We start from the raw sequence: 27075 nt of genomic DNA on the forward strand, positions 1-27075 counted from the left end.
CAATTCTCCAAGCTACTTTTTCTTTGCCCAAAGAAGGCAAGACTAGCGAGGAACTGACTACCGGGGAACAAAAAGTAGAAGCGAACACTTTTTTTTTTTTTTTAATGGCAGACTGATACTATCTCAACTGTTTTCACCGGCTCACTGAACCCCCACCCAAAGCTGGCCAATGGAGGAGTTGTCGAGGCCCTCCTTTCAGACTTATCCCTTCTTCCTCCATTCCTCACCCCTCCACCCTCCGGGGTCAAAATCTAACGCCCAACTGCGGCCGGGGTCCCGGTCTAGGGTGGTTGCCTAGAAGTCAGTGTGACGCTGAGAACTCGAATCGCCACGTCGGATCTCTCGAGGAGCAGGCAGGGCAAGGGAAGGAGGCGGCAGGGAAACCGGTTCCTGGTCAGTGGAGAAGGGCGAAGCGAGGGTGTGAGGCACGGGAGGGAGCGGCGCGCGCGATAAGTAACACGAGGAGCGGCCACCGCCGCCGCCGCCGCCGCCGCCCAGCTCCCCGGGATCACCTTGCGCTGACCTAGTTGAGCGGCGGAGGCCGGAGGGGGCGGCCAAGGAGGAGGGCGGGGAGACGGAGCGGGGCTTCGCCCCCGGGGGCGGAGCTTCAGAGCGCGATCTTCCCGGGAGCTCGCCGGTGATTCGCCCAGGCAGCCGAGCCGGAAGCGGCCGGGGAGGCGTTGGCGGCCGCGCACGTGGTGACGTGCGAGGGAGTGCGGCGCGAGAGCGCGCGGCGGCAGCGGCGGCGGCGGCAGTGTGTCCGGGACGCGCGTGGAGGTCGGTCGCTCGCTCCGAGCTGCTCAGGGCGCGTCGTGGCGGCCAGCGAGTGCCTGCGAGTCCTCCGTGGCCTTCCCGTGCCCGCACGCAGCCTCCCGCCCGGTTGCCCCGCGCCCCTCCCCGCGCCTTCCGCCTGCTGCAGCCCGTCGAAGCTCCGGAGATGAATTTCGCCATCTCTTCAGAGATGACCCAGGTAACGCGGTGTGCGCGGGCGCCGCGGGAGGAAGAGGGCGGGGTGGGAAGATGGTGGTTGTGCGGGGCGCCCGGGTTCTCCCGGGAGAAGCGGGCGCCGCGGGGACCCTCCCGCCCGCACGGTTGCCGGCTCGCGTGGGCCGAGCGCGGTGGTCCGGGACCTTCCCCCGCCGGGGCGGGGACCGTCGGGCTTCTGCGCACCGTGACGGAGGTCCCCGGGACCTGGCCCGGCGGACCGCTAGGAAGGATGCCCTGCCGGAAGAGAGCGGCGGCCGCCGCGGACCGCGGGCATCGTCTCCCCGCTGTCAGGAGCGGGTCCCGGCTGGGGATCCGGGGCTCTCCGTGCTAAGACTTCCCGCGGCCCGCGCGGGTGGGGACGCGGAGCCGACCTCGGAGCACATCGGCTCCCGGGGCTTGGCGTGGGGTGGCACGGAGTCCCCGGTCGCCGTGGACCGCGGGGTCCTTTGTTCCAGCTCCACGTTGCCCGCTTTTCTTGCCAAGCGCGGGGAGAAGGAGGCGGGAGGAGCGAGGGAGCGGCTGCCCTGACGTGTCAGCTCTGAGTGACTGCGCCGCCGGCCAATCGCGGCCGGGGGTGTGCGGGCGCGGGCGCCTCTCGCTGCCCGCCGAGCGCGCGCCCCGGGCCTTTGGCGCCGGGTCCCTGTGCACCCGGGCACCGGCCCCACGCTCTCTGGAAGAAATCGGTGCAGAGCGTGCTTTTTGTGCGATCACCCTTTGTGTGTGTGTGTGTGTGTGTGTGTGTGTGTGATGTGTGGAGGACCTCGTTGTAGGTTCCTGATAGATAGGAAGACGTCGCGGAATGTCAAAGTGGAGATTAAACGTAGGGAAAGCTACCCCACCCCACCCCCAACTTGAGAAATAGTTTTGCCTTTTTCCCTCAGTATGTAGTAGACAAATGATTTCGGGCAGCAGACATTTCAATCAAAAAAGAAATCGGACGTCCTAAAAGGGAACGTTTCGTTTAATGTCTGTTGTCAGTAGTGGAGGGTAGGGCACCCACCCTGACATCAGGTTCTTAGGAGTTTGTGTTGTGTTTCCTGCTTTGCCAATACACCATAGTTCTGGAAGTCTAGTACACAAGTGCATCATGGCCATATTCTCTATATTCATATTCACGCTAGTGGTGGATTTAGGGAAAATACTGATGAGGAAATAGTTTCAGGTTGAATGCTGCTAAAAACTTAACGTCTTAAAAATGTTAAAAGGTGGGTCAGGCGGCGGTGGCGCACGCCTTTAATCCCAGCACTCGTGAGGAAGAGCTCCGCAGATCTCTGTGAGTGCGAGGCCAACTGACTGGGTAGAACTGGATTGAAACCGGTGTGTTCTAATGCCACCAACAGGCATTATGTTAAACCTCAGTACTTTGTTTACTTTGTTATGGAGAGGTCTGGAGTAGCTTTCCTCTGTACGTGAAATCTCAGATTAATAGATACTCATTTCTGTAGCCTGTCTTTAATTTACAGTTGTCTTCCAACTTTGTCCTTTCCAGAGACCAAGCATTTCTAGTTTTACATTAGGGTTAAATTAGTGGGGATTTGGCCTCTTGCTTTTTTTTTTTTTTTTTTTTTTTTTTTTTTTTTTTTTTTTGGTTTTTCAAGACAGGGTTTCTCTCTGTAGCTTTGCGCCTTTCCTGGAACTCGCTTTGGAGACCAGGCTGGCCTCGAACTCACAGAGATCCGCCTGGCTCTGCCTCCCGAGTGCTGGGATTAAAGGCGTGCGCCACCACCTTCCGGCCTTTTTTGTTTGTTTTTCAAGGAAGGGTTTTTCTGTGTAGCTTTGCGCCTTTCCTGGAACTCACTTGGTAGCCCAGGCTGGCCTGGAACTCACAGAGATCCGCCTGGCTCTGCCTCCGAGTGCTGCGATTAAAGGCATGTGCTACCACCACCCGGCACCTCTTGCTTTTAAATGGTGGAATTTTGCTTTTCTTGAGTGAATGTTTTAGGTGGCCTATAAATGTGGTTTTTCAAATAAGTTTCTTTGAATATCTTGGCCAGTGAATCTGATGTGACTCACCCAAAAGAATTCTTAGCTCTTTTTAGCAGTGTGATGGTATATTGCAGATAGGAATTCTTTTGTTTGCATGCTTTTCTTTTCTTCTTTTTTGTCTGAGACAGGGTTTCTCTGTGTAGTCTTGGCTGGAACTCACTCTGTAGACCCGGGCTGGCCTTGAACTATCAGAGATCCGCCTACCTCTGCCTCCTGAGGGCTGGGATTAAACAGCTGGGCTTCAGATAGGAATTCTCACAGGTTGAATATCTTCCTACCTTCTGTTGGTGTTAAAGCATTATTGGAGTGATGTCTGGAATTTTACTTCACCTGAAAATGTCAGTTAAACCTTGTCAACGTTTCTAATCCTGCAATGGTATTCTTTACACTTGGATGTCAGCCTGGATAACAGATATTGATAATAGAAATTGTCCTTATTTTCCATCTATACAATATCTAAAAATGACTTGTGTTGATAGTAGAGCATCCATGCTAAAATACCTTAAGTACTCACTAGTTAAGGACCAAGCCCGCATGGGTGTGCAGAATCTTCACTTAAATGTCTTGTGTCCCTGTTTTTCCCAGGTATGCCCCCACCACACCCCTTCTCAAATACCCTTTCTTAAACCCTTCATCTGGTGTCCATACTTAGCATTGTTTAAACCCTAAAATAAGTTGGTTACTTCCTCTCCCACCATCTACCATGTGCGTCTTGCAATCTACCACCTATTGAAACCAAAATAGTTGCAGTTTCTGGGATATGTGAGCTGTCATACCTTTCCTTCTCCTTGCTTGAGCTGTTCTCTCTGCTTTATCTGCCTCCCTGCTTTATTTGGCCTCCGGAACCTGTGAGGCTGCGGAATCGAGCTAACTCCATTTTGTTCTAAGCATTTCTTTCCCGTTGGTGTCTGCCATGTTCAGTGTCACAGTTTTGTAGCTCAGTGGTTAAGTGCTTGCCTGATACGTATGAGGCCCTGGGTTTAATCCAGCACTGGGGAGGGAGCTCTTTAATTACTTCATAATTGACTGCCTTGAAAAAATTGCCTTTAAACCTAAAATATGTGTGGTTTACCTTGAGCTCTTCAGAGTGCTTTGGAAATGGGATGTTTCCTTTTCCTTAGTGGAGGGTGGGAATGCTCTGCCTGCTGTTTTCACAGCTCTGTAAAAACCTGCTGGATTATACTTCACTTAAGCTAATCTTCAGGCTGTAGTAATAACTCTTAAATTCTGAATAGTAAAAGCAAATCCCCTGTCTTCCTTTTCTTGTACTGGCCACACGAAGGAACTGGAATGTGTTAGCAGTATATATTCCTTTTGACCACAGTTTCAGTCTTAAAAACGGACTGGTTCAAACTGTATTTCACACAACAAAAAAAGTTTTATATTACATGACTTTGGGATGCTTGAGCCTTGGTTTGGCTTTTGAAAGACAATTTCTCTCCATTTTTAAATGTGATTAGGTATTGTGCATAACTTTTATATGCAAAATAAGAAATGTGAAATTTGAGAATGCTTTAGGTTTTTAAAAAATAAACTTGTATGTGTGGATGTTTTGCCTGCATATATGTATGCCTGATGCCTACAGAATCCAGAAGGCACCTGATACACCCCAGCTTACCTTAATGAAAGTGAACATGAACTTTCAAAAACAAGTTTGCATTAACTTAAATATCATTAGGACTTGGGCTGGCTTTTAAATCAAATGGAGTTGTAATGATGATGATTAAGGTGAAGTTCAGATTATGATTTTTATCCTTGAGTCTCATGTAGCCCTAGGCCAGCCTTGAAACTATGTAACTCAAGTTGACTTTGAACTCTTAATCCTCTCATCTCACTCCCAAGTGCTAGGAATATTGGCTTGTGTGCTATCGTGCCCATCTCATGTTAAGATCTTAATAGGCAGAAAGTTAGGTACTAAATAAAGACCTTATTCTTTCACAAAATTCAAAACCATAGTATACCAGTGCATATGGCAGAATTATTCCAAAAATTCTCTACAAAATTTTCTCTTTAAAGACTATAGTAATTTTAGCTACATCCCCCCCACACATACACACCCAATAAACCTAAGCTAGAACATCCAAGCTGTCGAAATAATAAACATTTGTGTGGAAGTTGACTCTTGTAGAGGACCCAAGATCAATCCCCAGCATCAGTGTGGTTGATCACACTGTAGCTCCAGCTCCAGTGTATTCACTGCCCCCTTCTGGCCTCTCAGGGCACTAGACACATGGCGCATAGACACACAGGCAAAACACCCATACACATACAATAAGAACAGACAAAACATTACAATTAGGTGTGGTGTTTTTTTTTTTTTTTTTTGGTTTTTTGAGACAGGGTTTCTCTGTGTAACTTTGCGCTTTTCCTGGATCTCGCTCTCTAGACCAGGCAGGCCTTGAACTCACAAAGATCTGCCTGGCTCTGCCTCCCGAGTGCTGGGATTAAAGGCGTGCGCCACCACCGCCTGGCTACAATTAAATTTTAAAATGCTGTTTTTATTCCTGATTAGGTCAAAACAAGTTTTCAGACATATACTGAGTAAAATTAATTCAAATTTAAAATGTTTATAAGTTTTCAGTGCGTTCTCTGTGTACATGGGGGTGGGGTTACCTGTTTTCAGAGAACATTTGTTTTGTTAAAACTAGTTTCATAAGAAAAGGTAGAAATTGTAAAGAAGAAATCAACATTATATGATGGTGTGATAGAGTTGATAATAGTTTTTGTTTTTAAGACAGTCTCATGAAACATGGGCATGGTCCAAAATGAACAAGGCAAGCTGGGCGGTGGTGGTGCACGCCTTTAGTCCCAGCAGTGGGAGGCAGAGGTAGGTGGATCTCTGAACTCAAGGCCAGCCTGGTCTACAGAGTGAGTTCCAGGACAGCCAGGGCTACATAGAGAAACCCTGTCTCAACAAAACAAACAACAACAGCAAAACGAACAAAACAGGATTGCCTGGAAGCAGAGCACAGAAGAGATAATTCTGGACAATCATGCATACATACCTCCAGAGAAGGTTCTGAGTGTGAAGAATAAGGAACACTGCTTCCTAGCTCTAGGGAATCGGCAAAGGCTCCTGGCTAGAAGAGTTCATCTGTCGGATTGGTTGGCTTGAGGGTTTTCCAGGTAGAGAGGCAACTTGAAACTAAGGCAGGGCTGAAATGCCAAGCACTTTGGGGAATGGGGTATCTGGCTTGTAGCAGTGTGTGTGTGTGTGTGTGTGTGTGTGTGTGTGTGTGTGTGTATGTGTGTGTGTGTATGGGGGCGGGGGAATAGTGCCCAAAGATGGTTTTCTGACTCCTAAAGCAGACATCTCCTATCTGAATATTAGCAGGAATCTAATAGTAAAGACTTTTATTTAGAGTTAATATTTATATTTGTCCTTTACTTTTCAGTCTAGCATATCTGTCTTGAACAAGGAGGAAGGATTTTTTTTAAAGTCACTTTTGGAGTTGCATGTTAGATAAAAAGGAATTGTTTGTGGTTTGTGATTTTTTTTTAATATAGTGTGAATATTTTGCCATTTACCTCAAAGGTTGAATTACTTTGTATGACCTATTGTTCTACCTAGATGAATGGCAGACTGATTCTTGTGAATATCTAACTTAGATATGCTATTGTTACAGATTAAGATGCATGATTATCACAGAAGAAATTCATGTCTATAGCTTTTAAGGACTTGATTACATCATTTTCAAGCCTGATAGTTTTGGAACCACCATTAAAGCCTAAGACATCTACCTTCACACAACCACCTCTCTTCATACCTTAACGAAGTGCTTTGTTTCAACACTCCTTTGTCTTTGGATCGTCTGCATTCCCAGTGACACATTTCTCATCAGTAATAGTTGGTAAGTGAATATTCAGAATGTCTAGCATTAACAGTGTTTGGAGATGCTCATGAGCTGGTTCTGTGGGAAAAGGCACTTTCTGCACAAGCCTGGCCACCCGGGTTAGATCCCTGGAAACTCAGGTAAAGGTGGAAGGAAAGAATGGATTAAACAAAATTACTGCTGATTTCCATACACAAGGGAGTGGGGGCGTGCTTCCCCCGCATAATAATATTAAATACATGTTTGGTTTTTTTGTTTGTTTGTTTGTTTTTGTGGTTTTTTTTGAGACAGGGTTTCTTTGGAGCCTGTCCTGGATCTCACTCTAGACCAGCCTGGCCCTGAACTCACAGAGATCCACCTAGCTCTGCCTCCAAGTGCTGGGATTAAAGGTGTGCACCACTGCCACCTGGTTTAAATATGTGCTTTTAAAGACATGGGTTTTCCCAAATCCATACTGAGTATAGAATCAATCTCCCTTAATGTTTAAAAGGGTGGAGAGGTCCCTAACCATCTGACTGAGAAAATACTAACAACATTTCTTTATTGTAGTGTGTGCATGCATGTGAGTGACTGAGAGAGAAAGTGTCTGTGTGAAGAGTGCTGAGGTCAGAAGACAAGTTAAGGGAGTCCTTTTCCTTTTTCCATATGGGCTCTGGGGGTGGACTCCAGTCATCAGGCTGGGGGGTGGGTAAGCACCTTTACCTTTTTAGCCATCTTGTAGGTACCTGAAAAGGATGGTTTTTTAATCATTTCTTTTTAAAATTTCTGTGAAATTAAAATAAACTATTTTTCCTTTCTCTTCTTCCATTAGTTTTCCTTTCTGTAAGCTCTTTTGACTTTGACTTTGACTTAACCTGAACCCTCAAGACATACTATTACTTTTGATGGTGTGTCTTATGTAGTCACTGGTTTTATAAGTTAAGTTGAAAACCATTTTTGAGAACATGAGGCTGGAGGCGTAGCTCAGTGGAAGCACCTGCTTAGCATATTTGAAGCCCTGGGTTCTGTTTCCATTGTTCTATATGGGAAATGGTGTCTTTACAAAGAACATTAGTTTTGCCAGGGGTAGGGGCACATGCCTACAATCCCATCCTTTGGTAAAGGAAGGGGGATTTGAGGAGTTCAGGGCCAGTCCCAATTGCCTTCTGAATTTAAGGCCAGACTGGACTGTATGAGACCTGTCAAACAAAATGAATGTTGATTTATTTTTATCTGAGAGTAAAGGAAGGGCAGCAGCCAAGTCCAGAAAAATCTATATGCACTCCTAAGTCACTTGTTATATAATATAGGTTTGGGCAGGGCAGCATTTCATTTTCCTCCTTAAGAAGGGATGTGTGTCAGGCATGATTGTTGAGATGGTCACTGCTGTATAGACCGTTTCAGACACTGGGTCAGAGTCTGGGGAAAACATGAGCATCCTGAACCAGTGTGGTTTCAGCCAGGTTTTTCTGTGGTGTTTTTTGGTGTGTTGGTGAGACAGAATTTTGGTATAAAGATAGTGTTTTATGTTTGAAATTCTCTCTCTCTCTCTCTCTCTCTCTCTCTCTCTCTCTCTCTCTCTCTCTCTCTCTCTCTTCTCTTTGAAACAGTGTCTCACTGTGTAACCTGGCTGGCCTTGAACTCCGTGTGTAGACCAGACAGGCCTCAAAGTCTCCTGCCCCCTTGCCTCTGTGATTGAAAATAAAAATTTAAAAACTATTTACATGTAAAATAATTAGCTTTCTTTTTTCTGTTTAGCCAAATTTATAAGGAAAAATGATTCCCAATGGATATTTGATGTTTGAAGATGAAAACTTTATTGAATCTTCTGTTGCCAAATTAAATGCCCTAAGGAAAAGTGGGCAATTCTGTGATGTTCGACTTCAGGTATTTAAACTCTATTTATTACCTTTTGTTACTAAAAACATAGACTTCATAAAAGCCATAAGTTGGATTTTCCTCTCCAAGCAGGCATTTAATGAGATGACTGGGTTGTTGTGGTTTTTTTTTTTTTTTTTTTTTTTTTTTGGAGACTTTCTTTTATGTGTGTGGGTGTTTTGCCTGAATGTGTGCATGTGTGTCTGTACCACATGTGTACAGTGCCTAGAAGTGTGAGGAGAGGAGAGAGGACATAGGATTCCCAGGAACTGCACTTACAGATGGTTGGGAGCCACTCACTGTGTGGGTGCCGGCCCTCAGGAAGAGCAAGTGCCCTGAACTGTTGAGACATTGTTCTAGCTGTGAGATGACTTTTTTCCCTAAAGAATGTTTTAACTAGAAATGGGAGACAAAGGAAGCTCTGTTAACTAGCTAGAGGAGTACAAGTCCACAAGACTTCTCATTTTAGTTGTCATTATTTCAGGTCTGTGGCCATGAGATGCTAGCACACAGGGCGGTCCTGGCTTGCTGTAGCCCATACCTGTTTGAAATCTTTAATAGTGACAGTGACCCTCATGGAGTTTCTCACGTGAAGTTGGATGATCTCAATCCAGAAGCTGTTGAAGTCTTGCTGAATTATGCATACACTGCTCAGTGAGTACCTTCAAGTGAACCAGAAAATCAGAATACCAAGTAACTGAATTTTCAAGCTTCGGTATTATAACTAATTTTTTTTTTAATAGATTGAAAGCTGATAAGGAGTTAGTAAAGGATGTTTATTCTGCAGCAAAGAAGTTGAAGATGGACCGAGTAAAGCAGGTAGAGTATTATAAGTTGTGAGAGCGGTAGATTGGGAGGTTGTCCTGTGGGGTTAGAATGTAGAAGAAATTGTCGTGAAACATTTTATTAGGCCGTGTACTTAAGGATTTGGAACTTCTGTCCCTTCCCCTCTCAACCAAGTGTGGTGTTTTGATCCTTAGGCTTTAGTAATGTAGAAGGGACAGCCTGCCTCTTGACTGGTAGTTTTCTCTGAATCTTCCATTCAGTTTTTTGTATTTAAACTTGTGTGTTTTTCTGTGATGATGACATAGTATTGGGAAATCAAGTTATTTATTCAGAATGCTTTATCTCTTCTACAATGGATGTTTATTTTTGACAGTGTGTTTAATAGCATTACTTGTACTGTAAGGTTACTACACGGAACTGACGCTTGGCCTTGCTTGACATGAACCTTTCTGGTTTGAGCATAGGCTGAGATCAGTTTCAAGATTGCATGTTCACCCTAGAGCAATGCAAAAGAAATCTGTCATAGATGGAATTAAAGGGATATATTGACAGTATCTGATGGCATGAGCTAATATGTATGTGTGTGTTCTACACACATGTGAGAAGGTGCCTCCAGAGACCAGAAGACATTGAGTTCCCAGGAGCTAGTTACTCGTGGTTGTGAGCTGTCTGCCTGATGTGGGTGCTGGAAACCAAATGCAGGTCTTCTGGAAAGAGGACTGAGCTCTTGTAAAAGCAACAAGTGCTTTGCCCATCGAGCCATCTTGCCAGCACCCCAGTCACTGGAATTTTAAGCAAAGAAGGCAGCATTGAATAAGGGCCAGCAAAGGAAATATTTTTTTAAAGAGCCAGACTTTTTTTCCTTAATAAAGTCTTATGAAGAACAGCCGTGGAGATTCGATATATGATCTGTGCTTTGTTGTCACACTGACAAGCGTTACAGTTGTGACAGACTAAATGGCCCACAAGCCTAAAAGCACTTGCTGCTTTTGCAGAGGACTCGTGTTGAGTTGGTTTTAAGCACCCACAAGATGGCTCATCAACAACCACCTGGAAATCTGTTCCAAATGTTCTAATGCCCTCTTCTGGCAGGCAAACATACATGCAGGCAAAACATCCATACACATAGAATGAACATAAATTTTCTCTTTTTAAAAAAAAATCCTGCCGGGCGGTGGTGGCACACGCCTTTAATCCCAGCACTCAGGAGGCAGAGGCAGGCGGATCTCTGTGAGTTCGAGGCCAGCCTGGGCTACCAAGTGAGTTCCAGGAAAAAGGCGCAAAGCTACACAGAGAAACCCTGTCTCAAAAAAAAAAAAATCCTATGATTAGGCCAGCAAGATGGCTCAGCAGATAAAGGTGCTGGCTGTGTCAAGCACTGGTGACCTGATTTCTAAGCCATGCAGAAGGTGGAAGCAGAGCACCCACTCTACAAAGTTGGCTCCTGATCTTCATGCATGCACCCCACTCCACAAACACACACATGTACACCCGCAGAGTCAATTCTAACAAAACTCCGATGGTACACATGTAGTTTCACATTGCAGCGTCTTCCTAATACAGATGCTCTTTTTCCACAATTATTTTCTAATTCTCTTCCCCTTTGCTCCATTCCGTGTGCGCTGCACACTGGGCTTCTCTACTGCAGAGCCCACTTATGTCTAACCTTCCAGAGAGCCTTACCTGGCTGCTACTGTTGAAAACACCCAGAATCTGCACTGCATTTCCATTTGTCACATCTGCTGTTAAACAAGTTACATTTTTATGTGGCATCTTTGATGTTCCTCATTAGCTTTTTGTTGTTTGGTTTCATTTTCAGACATCTTGTTACTGTCGGCCAGGCTGGGTTTGAATTTAGATTTCTCCTGTCTCAGCCTTGCAGGTGCCCCAGATTCTAGGCATCTGAGTACCACCATACCCAGCTGATATCATTTGTACACATGCTGTCCCATTGTTAAGTTCAGTGCTGTCCCATTGTTTAGTTTGATTTCTGGCTTGTCTTTGTATTTCATGTGGCGTTTACATATTGACATTAAATACTCAATAAACTGTATACAAATGACACATCTGTATTTCTTTTCCAAGGTCTGTGGAGATTATTTACTATCCAGAATGGATGTCACTAGCTGCATCTCTTACCGAAATTTTGCAAGTTGTATGGGAGACTCCCGTTTGTTGAATAAGGTTGATGCTTATATACAGGAGCATTTGTTACACATTTCAGAAGAGGAGGAATTTCTTAAGCTTCCGAGACTAAAGGTAAGGAGCAGGCCAGATAGGTCCTGTAGCTAGATTGACCTTCTGTAGCTGCAGGCCCAGTCTTTGTCAGGTGAAGAAGGGTTACAATAATGCTGATTCATTGAAGTGGTTGTTCCTCTTAGTGTAATGGGTTTCTGCTTCCCACTTTGTTTGCTTCCTTTATGTAGGCTTACTGATTTCCTTGCAAATCAAAGAAAATTTATGGAATGCAGCTTTTGTAATACAATATTTTTGAGAATTTTAAAAAAGCGTACAATGTTTTGACCATATTCACTCCCAGATCCACACTTCTTATCCTCTCAGATATTTTTCGGCCCTATTTGTGCTGTTAGTGATGGGTGTGGGGCAATCCACTGGATCATGATGGGCCTACCAGGAGCTTAAAGAAACCTTAAACCCTTAAAGAAACCTCCCTCCCCAGAAACCACCAACTGTTTGGTAGCTCCTTACCTAGTGGTGGGGCTCATGAACCCCTGATTGACTCCCTACCCCAGGAGTAATAAAACATTTATTATGAAACTGAGTGCTAAACTGCCAACTAGAATTTCAAAGCTGATGTGCCTGTCACTGGTTTTTGTTTTACTTCTAATTCTAGTTGGAGGTGATGCTTGAAGATAATGTTTGCTTGCCCAGCAATGGCAAATTATACACAAAGGTAATCAACTGGGTGCAGCGTAGCATCTGGGAGAATGGAGACAGCCTGGAAGAGCTCATGGAAGAGGTTAGTTTTAAAGTAAATGGGATCCAACAGTTCTTACAAATTATTTTCGCTATAACATGAAGGATTCCCTTTCACTTTTTATTTTATAACCATGACCCTAAAGAATTTAAATTTTGCTATAGGTACCCCTAAGCTGAGAAACAGGGGGGGTGTCCAGGTGAGCTGAATGAACCGTTCAGTTTGGTTTTCTGCTTTTCTTTTTTTTTTTTTTTCCTTTTTTCTTTGCTTATTATGTGCTGTTAACTTTCTTTAAAGTAGCATGTAACTTGCTTTAGAAATGGGAGGTGGTACTGACATTTTCTGTAGATTCTTAATTTTTCTTCACAGGTTTTTGCTTTAAGTTTGACAAGTAGGTAAAGCTTCTAATGGTTGTTCCTCCCCGTTGGTTTATCTCCCCATAGGTTTATTAACAAAACTAGGATCCCCAAGACTGAAGAGCCGAGAAGAAACCTCAAGTGTATTGACACGTAAAGAAGCAGCAGCCCTGCCCCATTTCTCCTAAGAAAAGTCTGCTGTGGGCAGAGGACGATGATGATTTAATGGTGTTTACTCCTTTACAGGAATCTTACTCTAAAGCTTTGTGGTGTTGTTTCAATGGTGGTGTTCATACAGAGAATTAACTTGGGGCTGTTTTTTTTAAAAATACACAAAATTTGATGGAAAAGTTGGGGCTAGTCCATGTGTCAGTTAGCATTGGAGTGACTCAAAGCCCTCCACGCTCACTAAAGTTTACCTGCTCTGTTAGGCCACAGTCACTCCCATTACTGCCTTCTGAAAAGGCCAGCAGGTGCTCTTTAAATTCTGTGACTTCCCACATGGGGATCAGGTGCATTGGTCATGTATTTGCATCTGTGGAAGAAGATTGCAACTTGCATTTGTTTCTTCTTTATGTGCTTTTGTTTTTTTTTTTAATATTACCTACAGGAGAGAAGTACATTTATTCAAACCATGCCATTTGTCTTCAAAAGTGTAAACTATTTAGTATTTTATTGTAAATATGTATATTTAAGAATATATGTGTTGTACTATGCCTTTTTTTCTTAATGTCATATAATAATAGAAGCTATGAAAACAACGAAGATTTCTTTCAAGCCAATCAAGCCAAAGGACTCTCCAGCCAGTATTAGAAGATTTTGTATTTGATTTTGATTTTTTTTGTTTCATTTTGGTTTTTTGTTTTTGTTTTGCTTTTTACATTTTTACCACCATGACGTGTTTTTCTTTACTTCGGGATCCTGCCAGAGTAAGATGTCAAGAAGCACACTGGAGGTTACCTTGAGGCGATTGTAATCTGCATTCTAGCGATTAGCCATGGTGACAGTAGCCACATGGGTGTTCTGTTGCTGTTTTGCAGGTTCAAACCTTGTACTACTCAGCTGATCACAAGCTGCTTGATGGGAACCCACTAGATGGACAGGCTGAGGTGTTTGGCAGTGATGATGACCACATTCAGTTTGTGCAGGTACACATTGCACAGTCTGAGGTAACCTCAGGTTCAAAGTTAACTGGAAAATTTGATAGCATACTTAAATTTTCCTTTAATAAAGGAAAGTGGACGAATTTCATTGTTATAACTGGACAGAGACCAGCATTTTTGGGGGAGAAAACAATTATATTTTAGAGCTTCCAGCATTTCTGCCACACCAGTAGACGCTTACTCAGCAAAGTAGACAAGTCCCGTTTACACCTTTTCTCTCAAAATACAGTTCACAACTAATAATAAGAACAGTAAAAATGAAGCACTCTGTTAGGTTTTTGTTATTTTGGTTAGATTTTTTTTAAAGTTATTTGTAACACGCATGACTAATAGGACCAGTTTTAAAAAGATATAGTAGTCTTAGATTGTTGATGGCTGTGAAAGAAACTTTGACTTTAATTACTGAACACTCATGAAATAGAAATGGTATCATGATTTATAATGTTAAGTTTATACAATGTTGATCAAGTGTTAACAATGTGATCTGGATGTTTCTTGGGCAAAATGTATTAAAGCAGTTTAGTTACATTGTGCTGATTGAGTTACCTTTGTAACCTCTTATTAAACACATACTTAATTTGGATATCTTTTTAACAATAGAGACCAAACATCAGAGGAGTATAAACAATTTTAACTTAAGGATACCAACAGTATACACAAAAGTAACACCTTTTATTGTTTTTGTGTGTTGGAGATTAAATCCAGTACGCAGCCTATACTCCATGCTTTCCAACACTGAGCAGCACACATTGTGACTGTCACCGTGATCAGTCACTAGACTATGCTCTCTAGAGATCAGAACCCTAGTGCCCCAGAGCTTTTCTCCTACCCCTTGTCAGTCCAAGAAAGCTACTGTCCTAACTTGGGACACACACAGATTTGGCCTGTTTGGAATTGTATAAAGTAGTCATGCAATGTGTACTCTTTATTTGGCTTTTGCTCAGCACTGTGAAGGGATATGCTGGAGAGTAAACTCAGATCACGGAGTGTTTCCTTTAAAAGATGAGTCAGTGGTAGTGTACTGACTTGTGTGCTGATGTTGTCAGATGGTAGCTGTCGGTGGTATTCAGTGGTGGTGGTGGTGGTGGTGGTGTTTCTAAAGACTTTGGGAACTTGAGTTGACCAAAAGCCATGTTTGCCTTTGTGCTTGGAGCATCTGGGGTTGTTCTCTCTGTTAACTGTAAACACTAAGATAAGACTTGTAAAGTAGACTTTTAATGGCAGAAGAGTGAATGTCAGTCAGTGGCAGGTTATGATTCTTGATGTGAGGACACAGCCTATGCAGCTTCTGTTGCAGGACCTTACCAAGGTGGTAAACAATACAGTCTGAAGAGCAGCTACCAGAAGGCCTGAGGGAGCCTGTGGTGAACGAGAGGTGGAGGGCGACGTGTAGAGCAGGCTTGGGATTAGAGGCTTTGTCTTAAAGGAAGCTTTAGAAGATTATCTGCCCAAGGGTACTGCTCTTGGGATTGGCAGTCTATACTGGAAAAGTAAGCCTGTACAACCGGTGCTTTTTCCTAGAGGTGGCAAGAAGAGCTTTGGTTTTTTACTTTTCCTTCTTTTGTGTGGAGCTGGGAGTCAGACAAAGCTAGGACCTATACATATGACAGGGAGATGCTCTACCACTGAGCTACCTGCACAGCCAGAAGAATTTAGACAGGAATACCGAGTGGTAAACATACACACATTAAAATGAATTCGGAAAGTTTAGAGATGTGCTCAGTTCTATTTCCAGTTGGGATTCGTTAATCATAGCAAAGGCTAATTGGTAGGTGTGTGTCTCTGGGCTATATGATCCCAACAGATTTGCATTTTTTAACTTTTCCAAAACTGTTGGCTTGGACTTTGGTTAGACATAGAGGGTAGATTAAAGCTTGTAAGAGCAGTTTGGAGACAATTGCAGGTAATAGTTTAAGTTTTCAAGAATGATGAGGGGCTTTTAATAATGTAAAGACAAAAGGGAGCCTATACATAGATATCCAAAGGTGGAGGGTGGGTATAAAAAGTGGTTTAGGAAGATTTGAGAAGGTTATGGGATGTGTGGGATTCTTACTTTTCTGTTTTGTTAAAATGTCTTAAATAGAGATCATAAAGCAGAAAAGGTGAGAGGTTATACCATAGATTTCAGAATAAGAAAAGCATGTTGAGAAGAAGCCTGGAAAGTAGGAATGTAATTAGAATCTACTCAAGCTGTAAAAGCTACATAAGGAAAAAGAAACTGTGGAAGCCAAAAAAAAAAAAAAAAATAGTGACTCTCAAATCTTCTGGGAAGATTTGATAATAAAATAGGGATGGATTCTGTGTGTAAGAGGTCGTGAAGACTTGTGTATTAGGCACATTTGTCAAATAATGCAGTAGTCTCTAGTGGTATGTTCACATTCATGTTCATTTTCTCCTAGTTATAGTTCTTATGTTAGAGCAATTTTATTGCTTGTAAAGCCTCTTTAGTATAAGTACTGTCTGTTATTTTGTGATACTTAGGACTCCTTTTCCACAGATTGAGGTAGAGATTTTAATGTATCTTGCAATAATCTTTAAAAATTACAATATTTTTTTTTTTTTTTTTTACTGTTTCTCTGTTGCTTTTTGTTTCCACCAACAATATAAGTTTCCATTAGAAACTATAGGTGTTTGTGCAGTCTGTCCCTGGAGACCAGGGTGAGTGGGTGAACAGAGTTTACCAGGTACTGAAGTGTGGTGCCGATTCTTTTCATGGTAGACATTTTAAGGTTCAGCATCACTGTGTGGTCCAGGCTGGGATTACAGGTGTGCACCACCACCATACCCAGCACTCATGATTCTATATGATCCTTTCTCTTGGAAGTGGGCAGGAGCTAAGGTAGTTGAAAGCAATGTACAAAAGAAGCTCATACACAAAGTATGAATTATCTGAGAATCATTTGTTACTGTTCCTATATTACAATTTTGCGAATGATTCTTTTTGTATTACTTCATTTCTGATTACTCAGTGTGTTTGTTTGGTTTTTATAGTATCAATAAGCAGCCCCAAAATGTACACTTCCCTGCTTCTAATGATTGACACTTCTTTCCTGTAAAATGCTTTCAAAGAGATTGGCAGGATCTGTGTGTGCTCATTCTTTGCTGGCATTGTATGAAGGATGCTATTATAGGCAGTTTGGTTAGGTTGATAGTTTCATGCATAGGGCAGATGAGATGTATTTTTTTTCTCCTTCCTGCCCCCTCATTGAGATATCATTCTGGTGGTTGATCTGTAGCATGTTTTTTGAATTGTTTAAATTTGATCTTTTCTGAGCAGCCAGTTGTGTGGATACAGCGGTTTCATTTTTAAGTGGTGGTGTAAGTGTGGCAGGAATTTGTCGGATGGACAGTGTTGGTTGGTGTTCGCTGTACTGCACTGAGTGTGTGCTGTGTAGGTGGAAGGCGCTCAGTGTATTGGCAGTGTTGCACAATAGCTCAGGAACAAAGGTACAGCAGGGATGCTCTCTGGTAGGTTTCTGTAGCTGCCTTTTGATTTTGCAGAAAAAGCCACCCCGTGAGAATGGCCATAAGCAGATAAGTGGCAGTTCCACTGGATGTCTCTCTTCTCCAAATGCTTCAATGCAAAGTCCTAAGCATGAGTGGAAAATCGTTGCTTCTGAAAAGACTTCAAGTAAGTTTGTCTTCAGTTTATCTATTTGTAAGGATAGTTGTCAGTTTACTACCTTGAGATTGACTAAGGAAAAACTCAGAGCAATGATATTTGGAAAACCATACCAGAATGTTATGATCTGGAGACTGGAATACAATTCAGAATCCTCTAACCTCCCCCAAGTATTAATAGTTCCACGGTAAACACGGACCTCTTGTGTTCACAGATAACACCTACTTGTGCCTGGCTGTGCTGGATGGTACATTCTGTGTCATTTTCCTTCATGGGCGGAACAGTCCACAGAGCTCGCCAACAAGTACTCCAAAACTGAGCAAGAGTTTAAGCTTTGAGATGCAGCCCGATGAGCTCCTAGAAAAGCCTATGTCTCCCATGCAGTATGCACGCTCTGGGCTAGGGACAGCAGAGATGAATGGCAAACTCATAGCTGCAGGTAAGAACAGAATGAAGAGTGTGACAGACGGGTCTGGAGATGAGCATTTATATTGACTTGGGATGTGCAGATTTGGGGTGAGAGGACTCAATATGCTTTATTTCAAGGCGGAAACAACTGCTATTGAATATGCCTAGTTTGGGTTAGAGGAGGTCAGTGTCTGTTTAAATTAAATGGGGGTGGTATGCTAGGGCTTGAACACAGGCCTCAGTGCTTGCTAGGCCAAGTGCTGTATGTAGTACACCCATATGTTAAACTACAGAATAGATCAACTTCCTAATTTTCAAGCCAGAGTAAGCAGTTTGCTCACCTAGATAATGTTACTCCTTAACTATTACGAACATTTAGTTACCTTCCTCAGTGGGCGCTTTACTTAAAGACATCCTGGTGGGGCCTAGTGACACATAGTTTTTAATCTTAGCACTTGGGAGATGAAATAAGAGGATAACAACTGTTAAGATTAGCCTGGGAGACACAGTAAGAAGTCCACTGCCTCTAGTGGGGAAATCTAGCCCTTCTGATCCCATTTCACATTTTAAGCAAGTTTTTATGATTCTTTTACCAGGTGGTTATAACAGAGAAGAATGTCTTCGAACAGTTGAATGCTATGATCCACATACAGATCATTGGTCCTTCCTTGCTCCCATGAGAACACCAAGAGCCCGCTTTCAAATGGCTGTGCTAATGGTAAGCACAGTGTGCTGTAAAAACAACCCTTGTAGCTTTTTTTTTCCTTAGAACTTCCCAGGGGAAATTCTCACTTATTACTACTTTTGATATAGGGTCAGCTCTATGTGGTAGGTGGATCAAATGGACACTCAGATGACCTGAGTTGTGGAGAGATGTATGATCCAAGCATTGATGACTGGACTCCTGTTCCAGAGTTGAGAACTAACCGTTGTAATGCAGGTAATAACACTTCTCTTCTGAGACAACCAGTGCTTAGTCCTTGTGATTAGGTTATTAACACATCTTTCACTGTCCTAGGAGTGTGTGCTCTGGATGGGAAATTGTACATTGTTGGTGGCTCCGATCCATATGGTCAAAAAGGCCTGAAAAATTGTGATGTGTTTGATCCTGTAACGAAGTCATGGACAAGCTGTGCTCCTCTTAACATTCGTAAGTTGGTCGTCTTGTCTTGTTTTGGGGAATAGGGTTTTGCTAGTATCCCTGACTAGCTTGGGACTTCCTGTGTAGATCAAGCTGGCTAGCCTTGAACTTGTAGTTCTTTAAAGACCTGTGAATTAATAGATTATAGTACATATTTACAGTTTTGATAACTAGTAATAATCCTGGTTTGCCTTGATTTTTATAGGTAGACACCAGTCTGCAGTTTGTGAACTTGGTGGTTATTTGTATATAATTGGAGGGGCAGAATCTTGGAATTGTCTGAACACAGTAGAACGATACAATCCTGAAAATAACACCTGGACTTTAATTGCACCCATGAATGTGGCTAGGCGAGGAGCTGGAGTCGCTGTTCTTGATGGTGAGTATCCAGATTCGGAGAGAGGTAAATAGTATGAAGTGGCAAGCGTTAGTTCCAGAATTCCAAGAAGGGTCCCTTACACACTTGTACAGATTGCAGGGACTGGTGAAATGGTTTAGCAGATAGAAAGCCTGCTTTACTGGCAAAAACCCTGAGTTGGCTTCCCCGCAACCCGTGTTGCAACCACATAGCTGTCCTCTGACCTCCACGTGTTCTGTAGCATGTAACTAAACACGTCATACACACAATAATTACGATTCAAATGCACTGTCTCTTGTGACACAAAGGGAGTAGGGATGTTTCCCCTAAGTGTTTGCTATGTAACTTAAATATACTCATCTACTCATCGCTTGGTGGGTATTCTTAACCAAGTTCCAGATTTCCCTCTGTGACCTGTATCCATAATGCAGCTCTGGATTTTGAGTGTCCTTTCACAGAGTCTTATTGATTGCTTTACTGTCTTTTTCTATAATTAGTTAACATGATTTGGAACAAAGCTGAATCTTAGCAGGATTGTGGCTCAGCTAGTGAGCATTAAGTATGCTGACATCGTAGTTAGCAACTCCTGACCCAGACCCTCAACTTTTTGTGAGCCCTGTCAGTGTCCTTACAGCTGCACACATGCAAGCTGGCTAAGTAATAGAAAAGAAAGAATCTGAGAATTAGTGAAGGTTGTTTCCCGAGTTTTACTGAATTTTTGTTACAGTATATAACTATTGAATATCTATCTTGTATATACTTGAAAGTAGTCATAAGTGCTTCTGGAAGCGACATCCATACCAAAAATTGTATGCAGATGAAAGCTTTAGAAGTTTAGTCATCTGGTCTGTTTTCTGTAACTTTTTTTGTGGTGTTAGTTTGAACCAGGGCCTTACTTTTTTCTGGGCAAGTGTTCTAACATTAACCTCCATATACCTCCGGCCTTCTTTATCTCTTAATTCTTCATCTGTGAAATAATCACAGTAGTCATTGCCAGAGAATTGTGGGAGATGTACTTAAGAAGGTTCCGTTTCTGCCCTTTTCTCTCTAATTGCCTAAGTTTCTGTAGGAATGGACTATTTATTGTCCATTTAACTCATCTTATATCCATGGTTTCCAGTATCCTTGCCACAATTACACAGTAAGACAAAAATCTCACTATGTAGCCCAGGCTGACCTCAGACTGGTAGTCCCCAGTCTTGGCCTCCTAAATGGTAACATTAGAAGTCAAATAAGTTAAATACCTACATAAGTATTTAATTGAAACCTTTTTTTATTTTTATTTTATTTTTAACAGAATGGATAGGCATTTCTACCTAAAACCTACTGAGGGTTTTTTTTTTTTTTTTTTTTTTTTTTTTTTTTTTTTTTTCTTTCTGAGCCTCTCTAGAATGACTGTTATTTCTTTTTTAGGAAAACTGTTTGTAGGTGGTGGCTTTGATGGCTCTCATGCCATCAGTTGTGTGGAGATGTATGATCCAACTAGAAATGAATGGAAGATGATGGGAAATATGACATCACCGAGAAGCAATGCTGGGATCACAACTGTAGGGAACACCATTTATGCAGTGGGAGGATTTGATGGCAATGAATTTCTGAATACGGTGGAAGTCTATAGCCTTGAATCAAATGAGTGGAGTCCTTACACAAAGATTTTCCAGTTTTAACAAATTTAAGACCCCCAAACTAACAGGCTTAGTGATGTAATTGTGTTTAGTAGAGGTACACTTGTGAATAAGGAGGGTGGGTGGGGTAGATGTTGCTAATAGCAACACAAAGCTTTTGCATATTGCATATTATTAAACATGCTGTACATACTTTTTGTGTTTGGAAAGGAATGCAAAGATGAAGGTCTGTTTGTGTATTCTTAAGGTGTCTTTGGTTATTTTACTTTTTGAAGGTTGATACTGTAAAAGAATAAACCACAAATTGATTGGGAACATCATTTCAAGTCCCTGCTCCTCCACATTTGTTTTGCCGATTTGCACATTAAATGACTCTTCCCTCGGGTCTGTCTTAAAGGGCAAGAGGGGTAGGGTTTAAACGTAGGCAGTTGGGTTTTTTAAGGGCCCTTTTTCAATAACTGGAACACTCTATAACAAGATACTTATTTAAATAGATAACAATGACTATTTTTGTTTTTATTAAAAGAAAGTTGACATGCCTACCAATATTTAGTCTTTTATGATTACATTTTTATAACTTTTTATATTCTCAGCAGAGTGCTTTATCTGTTGAAGTAAAATGTGACAGATTCGAGTTATCAAAGCAGAGTGGCAGTGGATGGGATGCAGAGCGGGGTGTTTCTTTTAAATGCTCAGAATGCCAACTCAAGCATTTGCCGCAGCTGTACCTTTTTCTTTTCTATTTGAGAATGCAGTATCAATGTTTATTTGGATGGAGCTGCTGAACAGTAACATGGTAATAATTCAAACCTGGGTTTGATGAATTACTTGACTGACTCAGTAGGATGTTTAGCCTGTCTTTATTTATCATTAACGAAACAATTGTAAGTGGAAGCCTTTGATTGAAAAAAAATTAAACTATTGGGTTTGTGAATGCACCCTTTTCCAGAACTGTTTTGTTCAGTTTTCTCTTCACCTGGATTAATACTGGTTGGGATGACTCAGTGTCTGATGGGTAGTGCTACACACCTAACTTATGGTGCCCAAATGAGCCAATCCTAATGCTTGCTGTAGGTGCAAACACATTAAAGGTACTTTGCAGTAAATTCTTGCACTGTGGGATTAATGTCCAGATGTTGTTTGTTACTCAATTCATTACTTACAGTGTGGGTGTTGTCCCTGTGTCCCCTTCCCCCCACCCCAGGAAGGATGAGCTTACAGTATTAGTGGAAAATACTCACTTGCCATATCTGAAGTAAGGGATGATGTAAGTGGCTGACTTGGGATGCGGGTCTATTTTCTTCAGCTGTTTGGGTGGTCCTTTGCCACCTCATTTCTCTGGCGTACAGCCACCAGAAGAGCAGTCAGTTCACCTGCTGTGCAGTTCTTGGTTTTGTTCTAAACTGAACTACTTTGGCAGGTTGGCAGATTCGATGTGGACTAATGACTGTTCCTTGTACAGATCTCTGTGTACTCTGTTCAACCATGGAATGAAGTTTTGAGTTGAGGATCTTAAAAATCAACTTTTCATTGCATAAGTCATGTGCTTCATGCAGATAGTGAGAGATTACTTGATACGAAAGTTTGCCTAGCTGGGCAGTGGTGGTGCACACCTTTAATCCCAGCACTCAGGAGGTAGAGGGAGGCAAATCTCAGTGAGTTCAAGGCCAGCCTGGTCTACAAAAGAGTTCCAAAATAAGCCAGGGCTGTTATACAGAGAAACCCTGTCTCAAAAAAAAAAAAAGCTTGCCCAAGTTTACTGTTGGTGACAAAATGGAATTTGTTGCCTAGAAGCATGCTTTCAAAGAAGGAGAAATAACCCATTTCAACACCAAAAAACTCTACACATGGTACTCAGCAACCAATTAGTGTTGATTGACATCTAAAAGTTGTAGCTTCTTCAGGGAAGGAAACAATGGCTTACCTGCATACTTTTTTTGAGACAGGGTTTCTCTGTGTAGCTTTGAGCCTTTCCTAGATGTCGCTCTGTAGACCAGGCTGGCCTCGAACTCACAGAGATCCACCTGCCTCTGCCTCCCGAGTGCTGGGATTAAAGGCGTGTGACACCACTGCCCGGCTGCCTTCATACTTTTCTAATTTTTAAAATTTACTTTATAATTATGTGGTTTGGGATAATTTTAAAATACTATTGGCAATACAATATTTTTCTTAAAAAAAAAAAGGTATCTCACCGGGTGGTGGTGGCACACTCCTTTAATCCCAGCAGAGGCGGCAGATCTCTGAGTTCAAGGCCAGCATGGTCTACAGAGCAGAGTTCCAGGACAGGCACCAAAAAGCTACACAGAGACACCGTTTCAAAAAAACAAACAACAACAACAACAAAAAAAAATGTACCTCTGGCCAGCCTAGAGCTTACTATATAGAGTCCAGGCTGGGCTTGAACTCACTAAGATCTGCCTGCTTCTGCCTCCTGGGTGCTGGGATTAAATGCATATGTCACCATGCCTAGTGACACCATACCTTTTTAAATTTTATTTTCTATATTTTTTTATGTATATAAGTATGCATGTGCAGTGCATGTGTGCAGTGCCCACAGAGGTCAAAAGGGTATCATATTACTGGGCGGTGGTGTCGCACACCTTTAATCCCACTACTCGGGAGGCAGAGGCAGGCCCAGGCGGATCTCTGTGAGTTGGAGGCCAGCCTGGACTACAGTGAGTTCCGGGAAAGGCTCAAAGCTACACAGAGAAACCCTGTCTCGAAAAACAACAACAACAACAAAAAAAGTATCAATCACCTGGAGTTAGAATGGATACATATGGATGGTTGTAGGCTACCATGTGGGTGCTGAGAGCCAAACTTGGGTCTTCTACAAGAGCCAACAACTGCTGGCCCAGTCTCCAATCCCATTCTACACTTTTTGACCAATTGTAATAATACACAAAATGTATTAAGAAAACTTAAAACTTCAAAATATTTTTGCTATACTCAAGCATGGGTTTTTTTTTTCCTTTTTTTTAATTTAAATTTTTATTTATTTTTTTGGAGCTGAGGACCGAACCCAGGGCCTTGCCCTTGCTAGGTAAGGGCTCTACCACTGAGCTAAATCTCCAACCCCGTTTTCTTTCTTTTTTAAAGACAGGATCTCATAGTGTAGCACTAGCTGGCCTGGAACTTGCTATGTAGACCATGCATGCTGGCCTCTATACATTCTCCTGCCTGCACCTCCCAAATGCTTGGATTAAGGGCATGCAGTCCCCACACCCAACTGAGTTTTTGTTTATTCTGACTTCTACTGTGTTCTGATGTTTACAGTAGCTTGCCATTGCTCATTGTTTTACAGTTCTCTTCAGAAAGGATGCAATAGAATGCAAGAATCCTTATTAACAAGCCAGTGTTTTGATCTAACCTTTAACATCTCCATAAGGAGGAAGAGGATAAAGGGTCCAGGTAGAGCAATCCTGTAGTTGCAGGGTCGTCTCAGGTGCCTGAATCACAGTAAAGTCTCTAGTATTCCTTTTTTCCTTTTTTGTTTCTCTTCAACAAAGGATTTGAAGGATCTAGGTGGGTTTTAACATACATTAACAAGAAGGCGAACAAGGGATAGAGTGAAGTGAGTCATAAAAGGGAAAATCAGAAGGAATGTCAAGTCTTCAGGGAGGCCAAACAACAAATCCACCATTACAAAGTCTGGTGGGTGGGGTACAAAGGAACAACTGCCACCAGTCAATTTTATCAGAAGTTAAAGTGATTCAGTGACAAGTATTTGCACAGTGGCCAGTGAAACACTGAAGTTACAGCGGCACACACCTGTAGTCCCAGCGCTGGAGAGGCAGAAGCAGCCTATCAAGTACATAGTTCCTGGCCATCCAAGGCCACATAGACTATCTAAGGAAAACAAACAAAACCCAAACTTTCTGCCAGGACTTGAGATTGTTAGGGGCTTCCCACAGGGCAGACAAATACTCTACCTGTGACCCTGAACTCCATTGCTAACAACTCTCCACCTTACTGACAATGATACAGATGTATTAAAATAACCAAAGTTGTTGGAACATACAGAAAGTCGAGTTCCTAGATGCAGGAGGAACTGTAAGATCATGTAGGTAGGCACTTTGAAAAGTGCAGTTTAGTAAAACCTGGGACAAAGCAATTACATTGGTGGTTAGTTATAAAAGTAAAATCAGATTCGTTCACTCAAACCTGTATGGGATTGGAGCTCACCAGACAGAAAGCCATAGTAGCCTACCAACTGGCTAATGGTGTACACTAGAATACTGCAAAATAGATTACAAGCATTGAGAAGTAAGAATCAGCCCCTGCTTTGACAACACATACTAAAGCTATACAGAAATGAGCATGGCCCTACACAAATTTGCCAAAGGGGCACTTTAATCTTAAAACTAGGGGGACACTAAGGATCGGACAATAAACTTAATGTCTATTCAGGAAGACTGTTGGTCAATGTGAGATTTGACTGATGCTCAATGTGAGAACTTACACAGACAGCAAAAGACTGAACTTTTGAGAGCATCTACCACAGACTGGCTGAGCTTCTGAACCTTGGCTTTTATAGACATATCAACATAATTTTCCCCCAATACAATCATTAAGCCCATCTTTGGCAGGACAGTCTTAACTCCAGTTTCAATGCTTGGCTTTGACTTGGGGAAGTTCTTGAGGGAGGTCTTCAACTAGATGCACTGGTCATTGTACAAGGTACTTCTCTCCATGGCGGACACTCACGATGGTGGAAAAAGCAAAAATGACTTGCTTAGGCGACCATTTTCAGCAAGTAAATTCATGAGGTTGGCAGTCAGGGAAACTTTTCCTTTGCTGTGGTGTCATTCAGGCTTTTTACTTTGATGGAACACTCAAAGGAGACAACGTATTAATCTCTATTGGCACAGCTTATTCTGTTTAGACACAGCAGGGCCTGACCACAGGTGTTCTAAAAGCCCCTCCCCTTCACCTATTGGAATATCCCGGATGTGATAGCCTGGCCATCTCCCAGGTAGCTTATAGGTCAAACAATTTTCATATTTTAAATAAGGTGGAGAAACAAATGAGGAAAATATCCCCTTATAAAACTAGCTTCCTCATGGGCAAGTACCTGCATACATAAGTAGAAAGCATAACACAAAAGCTCCAATTCTATAGCATTCTGGGAAAGGGGAAACAGAAGAAATAGCAAACATCGGGCATAAACCCAAAGATAGGGATGGGCGTTAACCACAAAAGGTCACAAGAATTTGTAGGGGTGATGTGACTTCTGACTTGAATGAATTAGTGATTACACGATTATGTATTCAATAAAGCTCACAGAATTCTACAAGGGGATTTTTTTTTTTCCCTAGCTTAACCCATAAAGTAGTTCAAGTAGGCTCAGAAGGAAGGTAGGGCAAGTTTATATTCTACCTCACTAGGGAACTAGTTATTCTTACCTTGGAGGCATCTGTATTGAGGTGATAGTTTAGCTTGTAACCATTAGTTTACAGTAGAGTTGTAGAGGTTGAAAAGAGATTAAAACTCAAAAAAACGATGTTAAAACTGAATCGTGGGGCTAAGGTACAGTTAAGTTGGTAGAATGCTTGCTTGCTTGCAGGACGACCTGCACTCCATCCTTCCCACGCTACAAAACCCAGTGTGGTGCCACAGCCTACTGTAATCCCAGCCAGGTGGAGAGGGTGTATTAAGGAAGGAGTAGTTGAGATCTGAGTGACTTTCACGCAGCCCAAGCTAGCCTTGAACTAATAGCAATCCTGCCTCAGCCTCCTGAGTGCTGGGATTAGTTGTGCCACACAGCTTCATGGACATTTTTGTTTTTCAATTTTATACATGGGAATGTTTTGTCTGCACATATACCTGTGTACCAGGTGCATGCCAGCCAGAAGCCAAAAGTGAGGTGCAGTTCCCTGGAACTGAAATTATAGATGGTTGTTAAGCCATCAGTCTTGCGTTATAGCTGTGGCTAGCCTCTGGACAAAACTATGTATACCAGGCTGGTCTCAAACTTGTGGTAATCTTCTTACCCTTTCCTTCTGAGGGTCTGGA

The 27075-nt window shown here is 42.5% G+C and overlaps 1 protein-coding gene across 3 annotated transcripts; it reads left to right on the top strand.

Annotated features, from left to right (window-relative positions):
- Window positions 1–826: 826 nt before the first annotated feature.
- On the top strand, window positions 827–21998 carry Ivns1abp (influenza virus NS1A binding protein). Of its 3 annotated transcripts, XM_006979941.4 has the most exons (15): window positions 827–970; window positions 6600–6824; window positions 8544–8672; window positions 9148–9317; window positions 9407–9482; window positions 11535–11708; window positions 12304–12429; window positions 13784–13891; window positions 17408–17537; window positions 17743–17967; window positions 18533–18654; window positions 18750–18876; window positions 18955–19086; window positions 19283–19456; window positions 20849–21998. In XM_006979941.4, exons 3-15 carry the CDS (start codon window positions 8562–8564, stop codon window positions 21100–21102), a joined length of 1929 nt encoding a protein of 642 aa, XP_006980003.1. In that variant the 5' UTR covers window positions 827–970; window positions 6600–6824; window positions 8544–8561; the 3' UTR covers window positions 21103–21998. The 3 variants fall into 3 exon arrangements, with proteins under 3 accessions (XP_006980003.1, XP_006980004.1, XP_042114225.1); XM_042258291.2 differs by lacking the exons at window positions 827–970; window positions 6600–6824; window positions 8544–8672; ... (2 more) ...; window positions 11535–11708; window positions 12304–12429 and adding an exon at window positions 12833–12971; XM_006979942.4 differs by lacking the exons at window positions 13784–13891; window positions 17408–17537; window positions 17743–17967; ... (3 more) ...; window positions 19283–19456; window positions 20849–21998 and adding an exon at window positions 12831–12964.
- The last annotated feature ends 5077 nt before the right edge of the window (window positions 21999–27075 follow it).

The sequence above is a fragment of the Peromyscus maniculatus genome, chromosome 11 (assembly GCF_049852395.1).
Source record: "Peromyscus maniculatus bairdii isolate BWxNUB_F1_BW_parent chromosome 11, HU_Pman_BW_mat_3.1, whole genome shotgun sequence".
Classification (NCBI taxonomy): domain Eukaryota; kingdom Metazoa; phylum Chordata; class Mammalia; order Rodentia; family Cricetidae; genus Peromyscus; species Peromyscus maniculatus.

Bases quoted from the DNA above. Each gene is read 5' to 3' on its own strand.
- Ivns1abp (XM_006979941.4), top strand. From the start codon at position 8,562: ATGATTCCCAATGGATATTTGATGTTTGAAGATGAAAACTTTATTGAA. The intron at 8,673-9,147 runs GTATTTAAACTC...TCATTATTTCAG, and splicing joins TCTGTGATGTTCGACTTCAG to GTCTGTGGCCATGAGATGCT. The intron at 9,483-11,534 runs GTAGAGTATTAT...TTCTTTTCCAAG, and splicing joins AGATGGACCGAGTAAAGCAG to GTCTGTGGAGATTATTTACT.